The sequence below is a fragment of the Geotrypetes seraphini genome, chromosome 10, assembly GCF_902459505.1.
Source record: "Geotrypetes seraphini chromosome 10, aGeoSer1.1, whole genome shotgun sequence".
Lineage (NCBI taxonomy): Eukaryota > Metazoa > Chordata > Amphibia > Gymnophiona > Dermophiidae > Geotrypetes > Geotrypetes seraphini.
This window is the reverse complement of record NC_047093.1, coordinates 49,807,541-49,830,978: the sequence shown is the minus strand read 5'-3', so window position 1 is coordinate 49,830,978 and position 23,438 is coordinate 49,807,541. Positions and strand designations below refer to the sequence as shown.

General features: G+C 44.4%; 1 protein-coding gene across 1 annotated transcript in view; it reads right to left on the bottom strand.

Moving 5' to 3' along the window:
• Positions 1-2,123: 2,123 nt before the first annotated feature.
• The window catches only part of ODF2 (outer dense fiber of sperm tails 2), a 133,044-nt gene continuing 111,729 nt past the window's right edge, over positions 2,124-23,438 (bottom strand). The window contains exons 17-20 of the mRNA XM_033960590.1: positions 23,199-23,299; positions 22,950-23,112; positions 6,969-7,094; positions 2,124-2,847 (exon numbers count right to left, since the gene is read on the bottom strand). Of these exons, the coding sequence (XP_033816481.1) occupies positions 2,674-2,847; positions 6,969-7,094; positions 22,950-23,112; positions 23,199-23,299 (564 nt within the window). The 3' untranslated portion in view covers positions 2,124-2,673. The remainder of the gene's footprint in view (positions 2,848-6,968; positions 7,095-22,949; positions 23,113-23,198; positions 23,300-23,438) is intronic.

Here is a 23,438-nt window from a genome sequence, read left to right as displayed (position 1 = left end):
ATCTTTGGGCTTCCAGTCAGACCAAAGTCAGACTGATATCCAACCCCCCCATGCACGCAAAGGGGAGGAGATGAAATCGCAGCCAGCACCCTGAAGAGCCCCACTGAGCCCCTGTGAATGCCTAACAGCCTGAACTCAAGCCCCTGCAATTTAGTAACAAGTTAAACTAGTACAGATATGGATCCCAAGCTCCACAATGTTTTTTGCAGGCTGGCCAAACAGGTCCCCAAGGGATTAACCTGCCAGCTGAAGACCCAAGTCTGCTTCTTCTCCACATAGATAGAACATTCCCCTGCACTGGGGAGCTCTATTGCACCAATAACCATAAAAAATAATAAAGAAATATACAGAGAAGTTCAGAAAAATACCTTCCAGCTCGTGTGAAAAAAAACTTAAGGAGGCAACAGAACCCTCTGGATAGAGAGAGGAGGAAGGGGGGAAGATTTCATGGTGACACCAGGAAATACTTCTTCACCGAATGGGTGATTGATCGATGGAATAAACTTCCACACCAGGTGGTCGAGGCTAGTAACGTACTCGACTTCAAAAGTCGATGGGACAAACAGGTGGGGGTGCTACAGAGTTAAAGATGGGTACACCAGGGAGGGAGGGTTCTTGAGTGGGCAGACTTGGGCTGCTGGCCCTCTTCTGCCGTCATATTCTATGTTTCTATAAGGAGTTGAATATCTGGAATGGATTCCTTCTGCATGGCTTGCGAGCATGTGGGAGCATACCCTACTGTCCAAAATGACACACCTATTGCACTAGAATTATGAGTATATGCACTGCTTATGATTTGCCATTCAGCCTGCATTTTTTTAACTTATTGGGAGCATGTTTTTCCTGGGCCATACCAAAAAGAGAGTCACAGTAAAATCAACCCTTTTATTGTAACAAAAAAGGCCCAGCCAGTCTGGAAAGCACCAGTAACGAGATGACAAAAGATTAATATAAAAATGGAAGAAAACTTGAAAGCTGTCTGAAAACCTGAGAATGTAATAATTAGAGAAGCAGGCTAAGAGCCAGGCTAAGGGGATGGGACTTGATATATTGTCTTTCTGTAATTACAATAAAAGTAGTTTACATGTTATATACAAGCATTGATTTAGAACTCTTAGTAGCAGTACTCTGAATTTCGACTAGTACAGTTCTCACTTTGTTCAAACATGCTTGATGCTTCCTTTTACAGATTTACGTTAATCATTTGTAAAGCTAAGTATTGTTTATCGCAATGTAGGACACCTGAGGAAGGCTCCACAGCTGAAACATGACCCATGTTGGGTTCCCAGTTTAATTTCTGCTTTATATCTTCAATGATTTGTTATTGTCATCCTGCTCACCTGAAAGGTCATTCCCACATTTTTTTCCTGTTAAGAGACTTATCTAGTCACAAGGCGCTACTGTGGGAATTGAACCTGGTTCCCTTGGTTCTCAAGCCACTGCTCTAACCATTAGGCTACTCCCCACTTCAAGCTTGTTTCAAATCCCAGTGCTGCTCTTTGTGATCTTGGGAGAGTTACTTAACCTTCCATTGACTTAGGTATAAACTTAGATTGTAATCCCTCTAGGGACAGGAAAATACCTATTCTACCTGAATAACTTGCCTTGAGCTATAACCATAAAAAGGCATGAACTAAATCAAAATCCTTTCCTTTTCTGGAAACAGGCCTATACATGTGCCAACATTTATATAGATAGGAAAAATTAACCATATTGGGAAGGAATTGAGGTGGTGACACAGATCAAGAAATAGTGTACCAGAGTGGTGAATCGGAAATGATTCTAGACATTTTCTAAGCTTATAAAAGCTGTTTTCTGTGCTAGGCTCCATCAGATGATGTGTTACACACTTGTAAGGACCTGCAGTCCTGCTTGTCTTTGGAGAAAGTGGTATATTTTTTAAAGATCATAGTCCTTTTAATTAGAATGGTCTGCATTGTAGTGGCATGTATATAAAATCAAATTTTAATCCAAAACCTCAATATAACAACTATCAAAAATAGCTATCTAATCAAGTGAAGTGACTCCCTACACATTGGTGAAGATGAACACTTTACAGCACATGTTCTTTAATATGTAATGTTACTGTTCTACTTAAGTTCTGAGACATACAACAGGACTTATCAAGATTGAATCAGTTTTCCTTTATTCAGATGTTTCACATTTGCCATAGCAAATTTACACTATTAAAACATCCACAAGAGAACTCAAATTTCAAAATATTACTGTAGCACATTTCCAGTTAATACCATTAGAAAAAAATCACACATTTCATAATCAAAAACAAATCTGAGCAATTTAGTTCTCATATAAATATGATTAAAAATAAAAAAGTGAAAGGGATGGACATACCAAATACAGGCAAAAAGAAAGTCACACAAAGCTGGAGCGATTTCCCTGGAGAAATGAGGACTCCTGCATCTTAATAGCTAGGCAAAAGCTGTTGCACACCAGACAAGAGAATCAAAAAAATGTGATTATTACAACATGCAGCCAGACTCAGAGCACTGCTAAAAGTAAAGACCCTGGCTAGAGATCTTCCTTAGTATTTCATTAGATAAGTCTGATATTACACACACATCTTCTCAGGTGGGTGTAAACCAGCAGGGCTTGAAGAATAAACCTTTTTTTATCCATTTTATACCAATGACTCTTGGTAAAATAGAAGTCTCCTCACAGTGGTGTTCGAGGTCGGACAGGGGAGCTGGACAGTATGCTTTCTCCAAACACATTTGCATAAGATGACTTAAGGAAGTGGACATAGTTCTGCATGCTGCGATTAGTACTCTCAGACTGCTCCAAGCGATCCTTCATGTCCTGCAAGCGGCTCTGGAACCGGTGTTCTGCCTAAGATAAACAAGGCAGCTGTCTGAATCTCAAGAGACTGTATTAAGACCATTATTATCTATACACAAGTGTCAGAGCTCAAAAGAAATATAAGAAAACTTGGAAGATACCTGAGTTACCCTACTGGCTGATAAATGATTCATACTATTTCCTAACCATAACCAGGAATAATGCAGCACCACCAGGTTCAACACATCCAAAGATGGCTAGTCAACATCATCTGATTTTGGGTGCAGAGTACGGTGATTAAATTGGTAACAAACGTCATGAAATACAACCATGTTACCCCCTTATTGACAAAAGAATATTGGTTACCTATCAACCAAATGATTTCTTTTAAAATTTGGTGATTAGTTCACAATATATATTATTCTAGAATTCCATTATACCTTATCTGCTTACCAACACCTTATATATCATCTAGGACTTTGAGATCATGGCCAAAGCAATCATTTGGTGGTTCCTTCTTATTGAACTATAGTCAGACACAATATGTTCCAGAATTGTCAATTGTCAACATCATGGGACCTACCTTTTGGAAAAACTTGCCTCAAAAGTCTTTGTGAAGACTTCAACAGATGTTTTTTAAAAGTTTTGTTTTTAATTTACTGATGTCACTCTAATTCCTAGGCCTGGATGGTGAATTTCAGTAGGTCTCCATCAGAGCACTGAAATTTTATAATTTTATTTTTATTGCTACCTTTACTTTCTTAATCTTCCTCTTTCTTTGAAATCAATTTAGTTCCTTTCTAAACTTGCTCTGTTATAATTTTGTGCATTGCTTAGAAAGCATTCTGATTTAGCAGTTTATCAAGAATTAATAAACTTAACTTAAATAAATATAAGGAGTAAGACTAGCCTAGGATTTTTTTTTTTTAAATTTAACTCGTACCTTTTCAGTAGAAGGGGTTACAACCTGTTTGTATGTGAGGCAACGGAGGGCTAAGTCCAAGATGCACTAAAGCTAAACCTGTTTTTTTTTAATAGCTCTAGCAACAATCACATTTGCCGACCCAATGCCCAAAATGGCTCACAGTGTGTTTTTCCCCTCGATCACCCATTTTATAATCCGGCCATGCAAATTAGCTAAAACTCCTTACAAACTAGCCAAGTGACTGATGCACTAACATTGTTTGGTTATGCACAAAAAAAGGAAAAAAGCAAGGATGTTAGCAATCTGAAAAAACTGCCAGGTACCTGTTGGTAACTGTGTTATCAATAGGTCTGCCTGGAGTTGTTTTTTTTCTTTTTTTTTAATGGCACAGCTATTTTGCATGAGTTACACACACAAAATAACTGTCCCATAAAAAAAGAAAAAAGCCCTCCCTGATGACCCCCAACAAATGCAGCACTGGGAATCTCTCTCCAGACTAGCAAAAATCTGCAGGAGAAATGCTCATTCACTCCTGCCATTCAACCCTCCCCCCCAGACATGAGAAAAAAATAGCAGGAAGGGTTCCAACTCCCTCACCAACTCTTCCCGCAGCAGTGAAATGGCAGAGGGATGCCCTCCTGCCACCGAAGGCCCACTCCTGCACAAGGCGTCCCCTCCCAAACATCCCCTTCCCTACCCCCTTCCGAAATAAAAGGCAGGAGGGATGTCCACTTCCTCCTGCCACAAAAGGTCCTCCAAACCTCCCCCCAAAACCACCAGAGAAGTTGGAGCAGGAGGGAAGCTCAGTTCGTCTCACTTGGAGGACTGCCAGTCCAAAATGGCATACCTTCCCCTCCCCGGTGCATCACTGGGGGCCTAAGGCCCTGATTGTCGCAAACACCTGAGCTCTAAGCCAATTAGGTTCCTCCTTCTGTATCCATTGCATTTTGGACTAGCGGGCCTCCAAGCGGGACAGACTGAGCTTTACTCCTGCTCCAACCTCTCTGAAAAGGTATGGGAGTGGGGCTGAAGTTTCAGGGGATCTCCGGAGTGGGTATCCCTCCTGCCTTTTTTGTCAGGGGGGGGTGCCTGGTGCAGGGGTGAGCCTTTGGTGATAGGAGGGAGTGGGCATCTGTTCTATTTCGCTGCCATGGAGGGAGAGGGGAGGCGATCTGCATAGCAGGAGGGAGTGGGTATCCTTCCTGCCATTTTTTTTGCACGGGGGGAGGGGGATTCCAGGTGCTACATTCATTTGGGGTCATTGGGAGGGCTGGAGGGGGGAATGTATCTTTTTTTTCCTTTTTTTTTATGGGACAGATATTGTGTGCAACATGCTCAGCATCTGTGCCCATTAAAAAACAAAAACAAAAACGGTTTCCTGCCCCGATCATCTGAGTGGCAGGAGGCTGCTTTCAGGGCTTCCCCTGCCTCTCAGCTGTTCAGGCTTCTCCTGCTGACTCTGCGCACATGTGAGAGTCGCTCTCACGGCAATCAATCGGACAGCAGAGTCGGGGATTACAACAAACAGCCATGTGAATCATTTGCATGAAAACCTTTTATTGAAAGAATAGCTCTTTTTGAATCAGCTAAAAATCAGATCGGAGCAGACCCTCCCAGTCTTACTGATCCTCTTTAGTGCACCTAGGCCTAAGGGCTAGATTCACTAACCGTCCAATCTGTGTGCGATTGGAGGCAGGCAGGCAGGCAGGCCGACCGATTCGCCAACCATCTGCATGCAAATGGTGACAATCAGAGGCACGCCCCAACCAACTGCACGGATCGCTAGAGTCCTGAGAGTAGGTGACAGGAGAAACAGCCTCTTGTCACTGCTGTCAGGGGTTCTGCCGTCTTTTTACATTTTTTTTTAAATTGGGCAGATATTACTTGATTTAAAAAAAATTAAACCCCCCTCCCTCTCCTGATAAGTGCCCCTTCCCTTCTCCCTCCCCGAACCAAAAAATCGACCCCGCTTTTAAAATTATGGCAGGAGGGTTTCCACTCCCTCTTGCCATCTCTATTATTTCCCTACCGGCCTACCGCACCCCCGACCGTCCAACCCCTGATCGGGCCTGGCTGGACCCACCCCCCTCCCCGTACCTTTAAAAATGTTGGAAGCAGGAGGGGTGCCCATCCCTCCTGCTCCTTAGGCCTCCAGTGTTCCAATCTTCGGGAGGAGGGAGAAGTGCAAAATCCTCCTGCTCTGCCTGGCCACAATGCAATACCGGGTGGGCCGGTCGAGGGGTGGGCCATGCTGTAAGGAGGAACTCAGCGCCTCTCATGCTCCCAACTTTTATGTATGGGGGTGGCGGGCAGGCAATTTTTGACTCTCCTGCTCTCTGCCGCCCTTCCCCGCAGTGCAGCCCCACTTTAAAACCACGGGCTTGCACTGCGGGGAAGGGTGGCGGGGAGCCAGATCAGGGCAGGCAAAGAGTAGGAGAGGCAGGGGAGCCAGAGAGAGGAGTCGGGGCAGAGCAGTTTTGGTCCTCACCAGTCGCTTGTTCTTGATCGGCCAACCAGTCGGTGTGTAGGGAAAAAAGTTTTGTGAATCGCTGCGCTCCCAAATTTGCATGCCATTTCCCTCATTTGCATGCACGGATAAGGATGGGATCGTTAAACACATTAGTGAATCAGGTTGGAGGGAAATCGGGTCGCAAAGGGCTCGCAAACCAATCGGTTTACTTTGTGAATCTAGCCCTAAGTAACTTGCCTATAGTCACAAGGATCAGCAGCAGGCTTTGAACGCTGGCTTCTCTTGTTCTTGGTTCACTGTAACCACCAGGCTGTTCCTCCCACTTTTGTCCTAGCAAAACTGCAATCCAGTGAAGCCAGGTTCCATGTGATTTTGAGCAAATCATGTCTTCCATTGTCTCAGGTACTCATTTAGATTGTAAGCTCTGAAAATATGTAATTTACCTAAAACTAAAATTGGAAAGGTGATTTATAAATGCCAAAGGAAATTCCTATTTCCAATGAACTAATGCTAAAGGAATATGATATACAGTGTTGAAAATGTATTAATTTGTATTCATCATGATGCATAAACTGCTTTGCGGGGTATAAAGTGAGATATTTCTCTAATTTTATATACATCACCCCTTCCAAGTATAAGGAACAAGTCTAAGAAGTATTTCATCCTTTTCTTTTGTTGCTATGATCAGAGAGCTTTCTCTTTGCTTTTTTAAAGACATCTATGAGGGTAGTAGAAATCAATTCTAATGAGCTCCATTGGCCACTCTCCATCACTTACATCTTCTTTACTGCGGCGAAGCTGGTTTAGTTCTGTTTTGGTTCTGCTCAACTCGGTCTCTAGATCCAGCACTTTGGACTGTGCTATTTGTTCTTTTGATGAGGCCCGTGCTCTTGCCTGATCCACCTAAGAACATAAGAATTGTCAGATTGGATCAGACCAAAAATCCATCTAGCCAATATCCTGTCACTGACTGATAAGCAGCAGGTGTTTACAAAAAGTGGGACTACTTAACCTGTAAAAGAGGTTCTCCATGAACAAGATAAAATCAACCACATATAAAATGATGTCATCCCTGATCGCACCAGGTGGGATCGATCCACTCTCCCAGACCTCAAAAATATCTAAAAAAAGTCCTCTGGGTCTCTGTAAACATTGTTTCTTCCCCCTTACTCTATTCCATAACTTAGTCTAGCCATAAGAGGAGTTGGGAGAGATTTTTTTGGCTGATTTATCCCATTGTCCATAGAAAGGAGAAATTATCTTACCTGATAATTTTCTCTCCTTCAGAGGCCCAGTGGCAGGAGTGATTGGGGTCCTTTATTTCACTTGAGGAGTGGTCTAAAATTTACCTTTTTGCTCACAAATGTTCGTTAAATGCTAATTATGTCCAACTCAATTATCAGATAGTACATAAGGTCTTACTGGACCCCTCAAAGTTGTCATGTGTCTCGAGAGGCTGATCATGGACTATGTCGGAAGAAGTGTGGCCTAATGGAAACCCTGGAGCATATGTGATGGGAATGTCCTCACAATTAGGGGATTTTGGTCTAAAGTACAGGTTCACATTGTTTCTTGGACAGGGGATACTAGAGTACATGATAAAGGACACTCTATGTTGGGCCTGAAGATGGGGTGGACCCCAGCGGGGAAACCCGAGATGTTGCTGTCTGATGTTCTGCATTTAGCAGCAAAAATGTTGATTGCAAGATACTGGAAAGATCCTCAGGGGCCCTGAATGAGTCATTGGCATCAAGCCATTGGGAAACTGAGGTCTTTTGATAAAATTACTCTAGATCTGAAAGGCAGAAGCGAAGAGCATGTGCACTTCTTACTCCCATATCCCCTGTAATCCATTATAATCAAGCTCCCTGGTTCGTTCAAGGTTAAGAGGGAAGAACACTCTTCGTAACCTTAATAGCACATTTCAATGGAAGTGGGTAGGTTCTTGGTTTGGAGGATATTTTCCTAATGTACTTTTTTTTTTTTTCCAAGTAAGGGAAGGGAGGATAACGGGTAAAACCTGGGGATTTTCAGAACTATGCTATGTACAGTATATATGTATAATTGGATTAATATTTGACAGTGTAATTTTTTTGAGGCATTTTCTAAAAGTGTATGGTACTTTATGTTGTTGGTACTTCTTGTTTGCAATAAAAATTTATAGTACAAAAAAAAGCTTCTCTTTCCTTCATTCCTACCAGACCAGTCCAGAACTTGTAGGTTATAGCCACCAACCGGCAGATGGAGACAGAAGTGCTGAAGCTCATCTCTATAAGGGCACCATGCAGCATTAACACTTTAGTATTTTGAATGACAAAGCAACAGATGACCTATTCTTCGCAAGTAAAATTTATAATCAATCCATTATCCTGCCATAGTTTGAACCTGAAGCTTGAGGAGAACTGAAACACATGAAGTGAAAACCACAATCTATCAACACTACTATGGAGAGTCTCTGGACTAATCTAGTAGGACTAAAAGAAAATTCAAGATAGACCATTTCTCATTACGTAGCCTCTCTACCAGACTGGTTCAGAACCTGTTGGTTGTAAAAGCAATTCCTAAGATAGCCGATTAAGTATATGGAGTATCTGCTTGAGCTTGATTCGTCATCCATAATCATGCCAAAAACAGCCCATAGGAACTCTCCTGAGGTACAAAAAAATGCAGGGAAAGGGGTTTTAGAAGTAGGGGACCCAAGCTCTGGCTACAGAAACCGTAAAATCTTCTGGAGACCCTCCCTGATTTTCCCCATAGGCTATAATAGCCTTACTCACTGTGCCATCAGCTTAGGCGTGCAGCTGGGACAAATGGAGAAGAACTCTGCCTCATAGGTTCACCAAATGAACTTGGTCGTCTCCGAAGACAAGCAAGGGATATGAAGCCACACTTGAAGGTGAAGTCCTCTGACTGAACCTGAGTGCCGGTGCTCTCCCCTAGCTAATGGTAAGCTTTGAGCTTATTGGACTTTGAGCTTATTGAGCCCCTCCCTTCACCCTGTCAGTTTTTTCTTTGGCTGCTCCTGAAAGGTTGCATCTCTCCCTTCTCTTCCTTAAAAAATAAAATAAAAAAAGAATAGAAAGAGCCCTTTCTTTTTAATTGTTCAACTGGAAAAAAAAAAAAGGGGGGGGGGAAGTAAATACACAGCAGCAAAGTACTGACGAGGAACAGATAAATACTAGCGGCGGTATTAGCTGACGTCATTAGGACCGCGAAGACGCTGTTCGTGCCCCTCAGTTACTGCAATGGTCAGCACATCTCCCACAGCTCCTCTTTGTACTGGAACTTCAAAGAAAGCCGCCACACAAGAAAATTTTCCACTCGCTCCCTTTCCCCCCCAGGGGCCTGTCGGTACCACAAGGGGAGGGAAGCAATTTGCCACTGAAGCCGTTGTCAAAGAAAAAGTCGGTAGATTCGGCAGGCCATAAAAAAAAAGCTCTCGACGCTGGACAGATGCGACACCTCTTCTCCACTGGCAGCAACCTTGACACAGAGCTCTCTTAAGTAATCTGAAGCGGCTACTGTTAGTTTTGAGGCTCCAGTGAAGGCTCCCGTGGCCTCAGTCTCAGCTTCACGGTCCTCTCCTGACCTCACTCAGCAAGTTTCTTCTGTAAATCCAGGTACCTCTAAAAATGTTAAAAGCCTGTCTAAAGCTAAATGAACAGCCTCTCCACCACCTCCTGGCCATGACCCAGTCCCTCCTAAACGGCCCTCTCTCTCAGGTATTCAGACAGAGCCTCCTACCAATACTCTAGGCTTCATTCATACAGTTTATAATTTTTTCCTACTTCTTCAGAAGTTTATAAAGGATAGTGCAGCTTTACCTCAGCCTCCTACTCCTGCTTCTTCTATGCCTCTGTTAGTGGCCCAGCAATGACCTGAATGTGTGTATCTGAACCCTTCAGAGGAAATTCCTTTGTCCTCTCCATTTGAAGTTCCTCAGGATTTAAATTGGGGTCCCTGCTCTCCTATCTGTTCTTCCCCAGTGCAGGGAACTGTTTCTCTTCATGACTGGGCAGATCAGGAGGACGTTCCCATTTCCAGTACTAACCAACCTTCTCAGCCCATACCATAACCGGCTCCGACAAATACTTTTATCTAAAGTTTTTGCAAAAAGTTTCTAATCTCTTGAGTCTTAATCAGGCTGCAACACCTATAGGTACTAAGGATTTCCAATCTATCTTCCAATCCTGTAAAACTCCATTGAAAGAGCTTGTGGCACTCCCAATACATCAGGTATTGCAGGACTTAAAGATTACTAATTGGCAGAAGCCCTTGTCAGTATCTACAGCCTCCAAACACTTAGAGTTATACTACAAAGTACAAAAAGCACTTATATCAGCTCCTGCACCACTCAATGGTATTGGAGTCTGCTATCAAAAAAGCCAAGATGAAAAATATCCCTCTGTTGCCCCCTCCGGGGAAAGATTATCACCCGATTGATTCTATAGCACGCAAGGTCTATCAAGGTTCTATGCTGTCCTCCAAGATTATAGCTCACCAGCTGCAAATCCTGCATTTTTAACATTCTTTTCTGCAGCAGTTTGACTCTGCTTCTCCAAATGCGTTCCTGAGTCTTCATATTGCATTGCAAGAATCTACTTACCATCTAATAAAAACAAATTATGATGTCTATGATATGGCTAGAATGGCAGCGGTGGCAATAGCTGCTAGACGCTCAGCATTGCTTCGAGCATTAGACCTCAGGGAAGACCTCTATGACCAACTGGCAGATGCTCCTTGTTTGGGTGACAGTCTCTTTGTGAAAAGGTGCAAGCAACAGTTTTCCAGCTTAAAGAAGACTTCAATCAGTAGAGAACTCTCAGCACATCCTCCTTATCAGCCTCAGCAGTTTCGTAGGCCTTCCTCTACCTTCTCTTATCATAGAGCATATCATCAACAATTTTTTCAACAGTATTATCCTCGTTGAAGATTCCCTTACAACAGATCCAATCTTCAGAGGCCACAGTCTTCTCCTTACACCCAAAAACAGCATCCAAGGGACTGTAAGCATTCCTAGGCTTCTCAACTATTTCCTCTTAAACTTAATCCTAGTTTTTGACAATTTGCCAGTGGGAGGGTGGCTAATCCATTTCTTTTCAGCTTGGCAGGCAATCATAACAGACCAACGGGTTCTCAGCATAATCTCACAAGGATTTTTCCTCAACTTCTTTACCCAGGTTTTTCCATCCCAGCCACCCCTGCCTTCAAAGGTCCCTCAACAACACATTCCATAGCTTGCACTGGAGCTATCCATTCTCTTACAAAGCAATGCCATCAAGGAAATTCCTCATCACTAAGAATAGCGGGTTTTACGCCAACTTCTTCCTAATTACGAAAAAGACACAAGGTCTCCGCACAATTCTTGACCTCAGACCACTTAAGGCCTGCCTCAAAAAAAAAAAGTTCCAAATGATTTCTCTTTCAGAAATTCTTTCTTTCTGTCTCACAATGATTGGTTAGCTGCCCTAGACCTCAAAGATGTGTATACACATTTTCCAATCCATCCATCCCACTGGCATTTCCTTTGCTTCAAATTTCTCAACAGGCACTTCCAGGTTCTTCCCATTGGTCTGTCATCAGCCCCACGAGTTTTCACAAAATGCCTAGCGGTGGTCGCTGCACACTTCCACAGACAACATCATATGGTGTTTCCTTATCTGGATGACTGGCTTTTAGTAGCACACTCCAGGGAACATTTATTACTAACCATTCAAGTCACTGTTCAAATGGTACAAACTCTGGGATTCATCACCAACTTCCAAAAGTCCACTCTGACTCCATATGCGCTCCCTCACATTCATTGGAGCACGCTTGGACACAATCTCTGCAAGGGTCTATCTTCCTCAAGACAGATATCAAACCATCAGATGCCTAGCGAATCGCATAAGGCAGTCTTCTGCTCTAGTGGTTCGCACTATTATACGACTGTTAGGTCACATGGCAGCCTCGATTCCCATCGTTCCCAATGCGAGACTCCACATGTGACCCCTAAAGTAGTATCTCAAGTTACACTGGATCAGTGCTGTCATTCACTCGCTAGGATGATTCCTCTGCCTCCAAAAGTTAATGCTTCTCTCCTTTGATGGATTCACTCCAGGACTCTATAGGAGGGCTGTCCATTCCATCCTCCGCCTCCTCAGCTTACCATAACAACCGATGCTTCAAAATAGGGCTGGGATGCACACCTAGACCGTTTATGCACTCAAGGTCAGTGGTCTTAAGAAGAGAAAGCCTTTCATATCAACCACTTGGAACTATGAGCAGTTTACTATGCTCTTCAAGCTTTCCGGCCTTGGCGATATAGCAAGTGTGTCCTGATACAAACGGACAATCAAGTAACAATGATCTATGTAAACAAACAAGGGGCTTGGGTTCCCTCCCACTTTGCAGAGAGGCTTACCGTTTGGAACTATGCTCTATCCCTTCACATACACCTCCAAGCGATATATATTCAAGGAGAACAAAATATCCTTGCAGATTCCCTCAGCAGGAAACTTGATCCTCACAAGTGGACTCTCAATCCTGCTATCCTACAACAAATATTCCAACAATGGGCAACCCCTAAAGTGGATCTTTTTGCTTCTCAAGACAATGCAGTCAATTTTGTTTGTTCCGGCCAGCTCCTCAAGCCATAGCAAGAGATGCATTCTCCATTCACTGGGGAAACAACCTGCTTTATGCTTTCCCACTATTTTCTCTAATTTACAGAGTGCTGCAGAAAGTTCTAAGAGATAAAGCACATATCATCCTCATAGCACTTTGATGGGCCAGGCAGATCTGGTACCCACTCTTGCTGGACCTTTTAGATGTGCCTCCACTCCCGCTAGGAATCCATCCTGCCCTCCTTTCCCAGCAGGATGGTCAACTACTGCACCCCAATCTGCACAGTCTCAGCCCAACGGCTTGGAAATTGAAAGTTCACTCCTAACTCAACATCCTCTCTCTCAACCAGTGAAAACAGTTCTCCTTGCGGCACATTGTCCTTCTACTAGAAAATCTTACCAATCTAAACGGAAACGGTTTACCATTTGGGCACAAACTCAGGAGCAAGACTCTCTTTATTGCCCTCTGAACTACATTTTAACATTCCTGCTTTACTTAGCAGATTCAGGGCTAAAATCCAACTCTGTAAGGTTTCATTTAGCAGCAATTTCAGCTTATCATACTCTGGTGGACAATAAACCAATTTCTCAACATCCTTTAGTTTCTCGGTTTGTAAGAGGCTTCACTAACCTTAGATCTCCTCTATGGGAGTCTCCCCCATCATGGGATCTTAATGTAGTCTTGGATCAATTGATGGAGGCTCCATTTGAACCGTTGGGATCGACTTCTCTCTCATTCCTTACATGGAAAACAGCTTTTCTCACAGCACTAACATCGGTCAGAAGAGTTGGTGAACTCCAAGCTCTCATCATCTATTAACCATATCTCCAGTTCTTTCCTAACAGTTAAGAACTTATCCCAAATTGTATCCCAAAGTTGTTACAGACTTTCATTTGAATCAAACTATAACTTTTACCGCAGTTCTTTCCACCTTCACACTCCTCTCCAACAGAAGAACTCCTTCATACATTAGACTGCAGAAGAGCATAACTTTTTTACCTCAAAGCAACTTCTCAGTTATGGAAATCCAACCAACTTTTCATTTCTTTCAATTCAGATCCCCGAGGACAACCAGCAACAAAAAGAACTATAATCTAATGGATGAAACATTGCATAAATTTTTGTTATGCATAAGTTCACGTTCAGTCTCCTGGTCCTATTGAAACACAAACTAAAAGCTAAGGCTTCCACCACAGCAAACTTAAAATTAATACCTATTCAGGATATATGTAAAGCCACAACTTGGTCTTCCATACTTACTTTTACAAAGCACTATTGTTTGGACAAAGGGTTATCACAAGATGTTCATTTTGGACAATCAGTTCTACGCAATGTATTTGCACTATAAGGGCTAGCCTCCACTCATACAATTCTTTCAGCTCAGGACTCACCTTCAAATGTGCCTGCATATCTCCTGCTTGTCTCTGGAGAAAGCAAGGTTGCTTACCTGTGACAGGTGTTCTCCATAGACAGCAGGGGAATGCAGCCACACTTGCTCACCCACTACCCCCTCAACTACTTACTTTCTTCATTGCTAGGGACAAAACTGACAGGGCAAAGAGAGGAGCTCTAGGATTAGGGTCCCCTTGCACATGCCCAGTAAGCTTAAAGCTTACCATTAACTAGGGGAGAACACCGGCACTCAGGCTCAGTCAGAGGACTTCACCTTTAAGTGTGGCTGCATTCCCCTGCTTTCTACAGAGAACATCTGTTACAGGTAAGCAACCTTGCTTACAGGCTGCCAGTTGGACCAATGTCAGACTGAGCCTCAACCCCTGGAAAACTTCACATCATGACGGGTGAAGAACTACACAACTGGCCCACTATTAAGCCCAGTCAAGCCAGGACAGAGCAAAACAGCCTATGCTCAAGCTCTTGACAAATCAGGGATTGAGCAACTATGCAGGAGATGGCCCCTGAGCTCCAAAAATATGAAAATAGGCTGGATAGCTAGGTGTCCCAGAGGGCTGATCCTGCTAGCAGAAGTCTTCCACCGCACGAGTCTGCATCTTATTCCAGAAAGATGGCCCAACAAGTGAGAACCTCTGGTTACAAAGCCTCCAACTGAACACTAATACTCCCCCCCCCCCCCCGTGAAAATAACAAAACCCTAGAGCAGAGCAGAAATGCTTCTGAGTAACTTGCTTGCAGAAAAGAAAAACCCGAGGTGGCAGGTGCAGCTCCCTGGGAAGGGGCAGAGTTGAAAGATGATTGACAGCAAGAAACTTGTAGGTTCAGATGCATAACCCTAGTGTTCAAGACTACTAGACACATTGGACTAGAAAGTACCCATTAATCAAGGCTCCGTCCTGCACTTGAAAGCAGATTTGTGTGTCAGAGTTTGTATAGTCCAGTCATTTCATCCCAAATCCAGAAGGAGTGGAATAGCACAAATAAATGCATGTAAACTGTTCTGAGCTTCCCTGGGAGAACGATATAGAAAATAGAATAAATAAATAAATATTTTGAAGTAATTGTACTATTCTTTTGTGCTTTTGCTACAGTCTTTGAACTTTTCTTCAGGATCCTTACAAAAGATGCTTAAAGGTTTCTATCAAATTTCCCTTTACCATGGCTCTTTTTTCTACCTCTCCATATTGTGGTAGCTCTTCTATGAATTAGCTTTATCTTTTCAATGACCTTTTTCATAGCCCTTTATAAACTTGCTGCAGCCCAATATTTAAATCCCATTTTCAAACCAGTTATACTCTTTACTTTCTTACCCCAATTATTGAAGCCAAAATACTCAGCTCAGATCAAGGATTCCAGTTCTCTATGCGCTCTAGTCTTAACAGAAGTTAGGAGTAGAAATCAAATCTGTTGCTGCTAGGGCCACAGACTGATCCTATAAATCCTAATATACTAGTAGGTTTTTTTATCTTCACCATACACTGGGCAGATAGATTTTGTACAGAACTGTTTTATAGCAACTCTATCCTGAACCAAATTGCCCGTTAGCAATGTCTGGAATGCTAGCAATGCCAACCGGATGGCTCTGGTCTCAAGAACATTGATCGACCAAGACACCTCAGAGACTAGCTGCCCTGAGCCAAGCGTCCAAGACACTGAGCTCCCAATCCGAGGAGACTGGCATCCGTGAGAAGCACTGTCAACCGGGGCTAATCCAGACTCACTCACTGCACCAGATTGGAAGACTGTAGCCACCACCAGAGGCTGTGACGAATCAACCCCCGAAGAGAAACAGGAGAGTCCAGATCGTGCAACTGAGGAGACCACCGCTGAAGTGACCACATGTGAGCCCAAGTCCACCGAACTACATCCAGGAAGGCTGCCACTGACCCCAAGACTTGGAGAAAATCCTGCACCCGAAGACACCAAGAAGCCATCAGAAGGCTAATCTGCGACTGCAACTTGTTCATTCGGACCTCTGGAAGGAAGAATTTCCCTAAGACGGTATCGAAGAGAACCGCAAGGTACTCCAGTTGCTAAGATGAAGCCAACTGGCTCTTGGACAGGTTGACCACTCATCCCAGCGACTGCAGGAACTCCACAAACTGAGCCATAACCCAAGAGCTCTCCTGAAAAAATTTTGCTCGGATCAATCAGTCGTCCAGATAGGGATGAACCAGAATGCCCTCCTTGCGCAAGGCTGCTGTCAGAACCACAATAATCTTGGTGAATGTCCACGGAGCCGTGGCCAGACTAAAAGGAAGCACACAAAACTGATATTGCCTTCCCAAGATCGCAAAGCGAAGGAACCGCTGATGGGAGGCCCGAATTGTCAGATCGAGAGAAGTCAAGAATTCCCCCGGCTGAACTGCCAGAATGACAGATCTCAGGGTCTCCATACGAAAAGACGGAAACCGGAGCACCCTGTTAACTCCCTTCAGATCCAAGATGGGCTGAAAAGACCCCTCTTTATTGGGCACCACAAGGTAAATGGAATACCTGCCGGTGCAAAACTCCCGAGGAGGCACTGGAACCATTGCTTTGAGGTCGAGCATCTTTTGTAGTGTCTGATGAAACGCCCGCTTCTTCCAAGCTGCCTGACAAGAAGAAGAGAGGGAATGGTCTGGCAAAGGCAGGGAAAACTCCAGAGGATATCCGTCCCAAATCACCTCCATGACCCACTGATCCCTTGTGATCTTGGCCCACCCCTGGTATGTTGAAATATATTTATTGAATATCAAAGTGCATGCATACAAAAATTATAGAATGAAACAGTTTTCTGATATATGTGCACAGTATAAACTCCCCCAATAATCCCTCCCCATCCTCCCAACCCTCCAAACAAACTCAGATCGTGAGCATGCTAAACAAAAAGAACTTACAGTCAAACATTCAAAAGTCTACTCCGGGCACGAGGAGTAAGGTCCATCCAAAAGGGTTCCCAAATGGTCTGGAAACGACAACCTGAACCTCCTTCAATATCTACAAAGTGTCTACACTCCACAGAAGCATGAATAATCATCAGTGTTCTCCAATGACTATAAGTTGGTGGATCAGAAGACAGCCAAGTAGACAAAATGGCTTTTAGACAAAATGGCTTTTTTCCCCAATAGCATCACTCTTGCAACAAAACTCGACATCCCTTTGGGTTTAGGAGACATAATCTGATAAAATCCAAAAAGTGCTCTTGGCGCAGGCAACCATTGTCTGCCCCATAATGAAGACGTGTAGTGTCCCAGACAAGTGCAAAACTACAGAATACGCGGACAGGACCAAAACATATGGCCCAGAGTGGCCTGAGCCCGCGTGGCCCACCCCTGGTAAAACTCCCACAACCGTGCACCTATCAGAACCAGGGGAAGTGCCTGCAAGGAGTCATTGGGCTGGGAGGGCGGCAGAGGGACTGCTGGAGGAATGACATCCCCCCACCCTTGGTGGGCCCCCAGAAATGACTGCATGCACTGAAAGAAACAGCACCGGGAAGACTTGGTGGAAGGAAAGGAAGCTGCCCCTCAACCAGGGCGGTAGCAGTGAAAATAATGCAAACGATCCTCCCAGGTGGGCAAGCACAGACTTCAGGAAGACAGGGCACCTTAGAGTCAGTCAAGCTCTGAACCAACTTATCCAGATCCTCGCCAATCAAGAAAGACCCCTGAAAAGGAAATTTCGTAAGCTTAGCCTTAGGCACTGTATCTGCTGACCAACCCCGGAACCATAGGGTACGGCTATCGGTCACACCGAAAGCCATGGACTTGGCCGAAGCCCGCAGCAGATCATACATTGCATCCGAGAGATAAGAAGCGCCTATCTCAATCTTAGCTATGTTCTGATTCACCAAGAACCAGTCATTAGACTTCCGGTCAAGAACACACTCGGACCACCAAAAACAAGCCCAAGCCACCAGACTGCCACACATTGCTGCCTGGACCACCAGGACAGCAACATCAAAACTCTGCTTAAGAAGAGACTCTATCCTATGATCCTCAGAGTCCTGCAAAGCCGAACCTCCCTCAACTGGCATAGTATGCTGACACATGATGGCCGAGACCACCGCAACCATCACAGACAACACATTTACCACAGGCGACTTCAAGGTATCCCTTATCCCTCTCCGGGTTGGGATACAGGCAAGCCAGAGACTACACAAAATGAAATGGTGTTTCCGATGCCTTTCATTGCATGAGCACAATATCCTGATGCATAGGAAAAGAGCGGGAGGCCGAATGGATCCCCCGAAGCAGGGGAGGTCCACCACACACGAAGGCTCCTTTGCATCCTTCTCGAAACACAAAACTGACAAAACCTGAAGAATAAGTTCCTGGAGCTCTTCCTTATGAAAAATGCACACCACCGACACATCTTTGCCAGCTGATAGCTCCGTAAAATACCCGCCAGCGGCATCCATTCTGATAGGAACCCCAAAGATCCTATCAGAATGGATGCCGCTGGCGGGTGTTTTACGGAGCTATCAGCTGGCAAAGATGTGTCGGTGGTGTGCATTTTTCAGAAGGAAGAGCTCCAGGAACTTATTCTTCAGGTTTTGTCAGTTTTGTGTTTCGAGAAGGATGCAAAGGAGTCCTCGTGTGTGGTGGACCCCCTGCTTCGGGGGATCCATTCGGCTTCCCGCTCTTTTCCTATGCATCAGGATATTCAGAATATTGTGCTCATGCATGGAAGGCATCGGAAACATCATTTCATTTTGTGTAGTCTATGGCTTGCCTGTATCCCATCCCGAAGAGGGATAAGGGATGCCTTGAAGTCGCCTGTGGTAGATGCGTTGCCTGTGATGGTTGTGGTGGTCTCGGCCATCATGCGTCAGCATACTATGCATTCCCATAATCCTCATCCCACGAGACCCTTGGCCACTTGTACGAAGCTGGGAGGGACTGGATCAGAACTGGTGCTGAGAGGGGCCAAATGGGAGTGGATGCGGAGAGCAAAAGACCTCCCAAAAAACTCGAGAACCCCGGGGAAGAAACAGGACTCCTGGCCGCCTGAAGATAAGTCTTACACAAGGATAACACAAAATCTGGCGAAAAATCCCCTGGCGACACAGCAGGACTCACTGCTAAAGCAGGAGACCCAGCAGAAACCTGCCCCATCTTTCCAAAATAGGGGGATGGTCACCTGAGGCTGCAGACAAAATGGAGGAGCTTTACGCCAAAACCGGTGCAAAACCCACCCTCCTCTGAGGCCTGCAGCAGCAATGAGGCCTGAACCATCCCAGCCACTAAAGCAGGCAAGCCAACAGCAGCAGTAAGGGAAACCTTATTTCTCTGTAGGTGGCTGGGGAAATCCCTGTGTGGGCGACTGGGAAGCCCAGACTTCCCCCCTCTGCCTGTTGCTAGCATGCGAAGCACTTGCAAAGGGGAACCCTGCTCACCCTACATCCAAAGCCGATGAGAGTCCCCCCAACCTCAATCTGGCACCACAGATGGGGACCGGAACGTCTCAAAATCAAAATCCAACAGCCCTACACTAACTCAGGGAAGACTGTTCAAGCTTAGCACCTCCAGCTGCTGGAGAGTGAGAGCAGACTGACTACTTGGGACTGCACAGTCCACTTGTACTACGGCCAAAAGTTTGTGTCTCATTCTTCACCAACTGGTCATGGTGAGCTATTACTAACGTGACCATTTATTTTTTTTCATCAAAATGGAACATCTATTAATTGTCAGTCCCGCCCCCCCAATTCCGCCCTAGCCCCAATCCCGCCCCCCAATTTATTCCATTCATTTTTCATGTACACATAATATCTTAATTCATAATGGTAACCATAAAAGTAAAAAAAAACACAAAGCATACTATATGCAGAGAAAATGTTAATTATCATTTATATTTGGGGGGTTTTCAAAGATGTCAAGATGACTTTAAAATATGCAATGCCACCTCAGTAACTATAGAATAGACAAATATAATGCAAAATATAGACAGCAGATATAAATTCTCAAAACTGACACATATTGATCACTAAACTGAAAATAAAATCATTCTTCCTAGCTTTGCTGTCTGGTGATTTCATGAGTCTCTGGTTGCGTTTCCTTCTGACTGTGCATCCTTCCTTTCATTTCTTTCTTTCTTTCTGCATTCAGGCCCAACAATTGTCCCTTTCTATTCCCTCCCTCCTTCCTTCCTATGTCCTTAGTGCCCCCAGTGCCTCCGTCCTATGTCTTTAGTGCCCCTTCCTATGTCCTTAGTGCCCCCAGTGCTCCTTCCTAAGTCCTTAGTGCCCCCAGTGCCTCCTTCCTATGTCCTTAGTGCCCCCAGATCCAGTGTCAGTTCTCCTTTGTACCAGATCTCCCTCTCTCTTCCTCCTCTGTTATGATCTTGCCTCTCTATGCTCTTCCTCAGGGTCTCTCCCCCTCTGTCTGCACCTCCCATAGTCCTGCATCTGCCTCCTGTCTTTCCCCTTTGGTCCAGGTCTTTCTTCTGCTTACAACCGCCCCCCCTTTCTCTGCCTCTTTCTCTCCTTCCTTTGTCCCCATCATTGCCTTCCAGCCTTTGTCCCACTTCCTCCCCCAAAGCCAGCCAGCCTGCCTGCCTACCTCCCTCCCGCGCCAAAGCCAGCCTGCCTCCCTCCCTTGCCAAAGCCAGCCTGCCTGTCTGCCTCCCTTCCTCCAGCACCTGGCCTACCGCAGATTCAAACCTCCCCCCCGGTCCGCCGCCACCACTGCTTGCAGCCCAGAAAAGGAAGGTCCAGGCGCCGGCCCACAAGCCTTCTTCCTGACATCAATTCTGATGTCGGAGAGGAAGTTCCCAGGACAGCCAATTGCTGCCTGGCTGGCCCAGAACTTCCTCTCAGACGTCAGAATTGACATTGGGAAGAAGGCTTGTGGGCCGGCGCCTGGACCTTCCTTTTCTGGGTGGCAAGCAGCGGCAGCGGACCAGAGGGGGGGAGGGTTTGAATCAAATGCTGGAGTGAGGGAAGGAGGGAGGCTGGCTTTGGCGTGGCAGGGAGGGAGGGGAAGCGATCATCTGTCCCATTGTCCCCGCGCACAGCTTCGGGCCGCTGTCTATGAAAACGGGACATTTCGGCGTCCCGAAGCTGTGTGTGGGGACAACGGGACAGGGGACCTAAAAACGGGACGGTCCCGTTCAAAACGGGACATATGGTCACATTAGCTATTAAAACTTAAGGAATCTTTAACTGAGTGGTATAAATAACCAATATACAGCAAATATCAATGATCCACTCAAATAAAGAGGTCTATATTCAATAAACTACTAACCATTCTTATTTAGATCTGTTTTTTAATCATATTTTTGATCATACTGTTTATGCAGGAAAAGGCCTCAGAGTTAGGGAATACTACGCTTATAGTCTCATCGGCTTTCACTGTCAGCGTAGATGTAATCCGTATACATACTCCAATCACTGGCCAAAAACCTGCTTAGTGCGTTTTTACTATTTATATTTTAGTTATAATCTTTTTATCCTTTTTTTAAATTATAACTTGTAACTAGTAAACTTCACAGTGAACATCTGAATAAAAACCACTTCAAGGTTTGAAAAGAGCTAACAAGAAATTACTTATTATTACTTTGAAAAGAGCTAACAAGAAATTACTTATTATTACTTATTATTTTTAGTTTTTTCACGTATTCTGCTTTCACTCATAAATTTCATTTACTCTGTGCCATCTCAAACTACCGGGACCAGGACCGGAGCTTTTCCACACTTCCGGAACCAGAGCCGGAGCCGACAAAGCCGGCATTTTGCGGACCGTTAGTTTGTCTGCTGCTTCAGGGCCAATTTCAGGGAACAGTGGTATTGCCTCTTGATATTCTGTTGATATTCATTTGAGTGGATCATTTATATTTGCTGCACATTAGCTATTACCCATCAGTGAACTGTGCTGGTCTGGAGAGACGCTTAAGAATGGTGGCTCTTCTATGAATTAGCTTTATTTTTTCAATGACCTTTTTCGTAGCCCTTTATAACTTGCTGAAGCCCAATGCTTAAATCCCATTTTCAAACCAGTTATGCTCTTTGCCTTCTTCCCCCAATTATTGAAGCCAAAATACTCAACTCAGTCAAGGATTCCAGTTCTATGTGTGCTCTAGTCTTGACAACAGAAGCAGGAATCAAATCTGGTATTCCTCTACACAGCGAAAAGTGTTGCTGTTAGGGCCACAGACTGATCCTGTAAATCCTAATATACTAGTAGGGTTTTATCTCCACCACACACTGGGCAGATAGATTTTGTACAGAACTGTTTTATAGCAACTGTATCCTGAAAGATATTAGTCATAATAAAATCCATTACTATGTGTTAGAAGTTTGGGCTCCCCCCCCTCTCAATGTGTATTACTTTATATTTAAGCTCTGGATCAACCTTTATATTTAACCTCTGGATCAACCCATCTGTCACTCTTCTGTTAAATTCCTTTATCTTCACAGTTAAATTTGCTTTTAATTATTTGAAATAACACTGTATCCACTGCAGACCTTGCCAGATAAATGCTTTTTACTCTCTTCGTGCTTATTTTTGAATACATTGAACAGCCCTGGTTCCAGCAAAGTCTCTTGTAGGACACCTCTTTCTCTTCCACCACTAAAAAGGACAGACTTGTAAGATGCTAGCATAAATATATTGGATGTGGTTTCCTCCTGCTTTCTATCAGCCTCCTGAACTGGCCCCTCCTGCTGCCATACCATCAACAGAAAGGGATACACTATTCACTCTTCTGTCCCTGTGCCAAGGAAATTAATCACACAACTTAGGGATGTGAAGTGCTCACCTGCCTCCGACCATCCTCAATAGCCGAGTCCAGCTGGCGAGCAAGAGATGAACTTTCACGGGTTTTTTCCTCTAGGCGTAACTGGTTTTGATGGATTGATTCTTCACGTTTGGCTATAATCTGAATGAGCTCCCTGTTCTGCATTTCAGCTTCTTCTAGCTTCCTGAAATAGATTAAAAACAAATTTTACTCACCATTTTTCTTATATCACAGAATTACATGAGGCAGGACTGCAGAGATCTTCCTTACCTCTCCAGCTCCTCTAAGTTCACAAGTAGTTGCTTGTTTTCTTCTGTGGCAGATTGGTATCTCTCCCTTGTTATTTCCATCTTATCCCCTTGCTGCTCCATCTAAAAAAACACAAAGGGAATTTTTTCCTTCCCTCAATGTCACTGCACCAAGTGAAAATTGACACAATAGAGGTCATTTTGACATTCATAGTAACATAGTAAATGACGGCAGATAAAGACCCGGATGGTCCATCCAGTT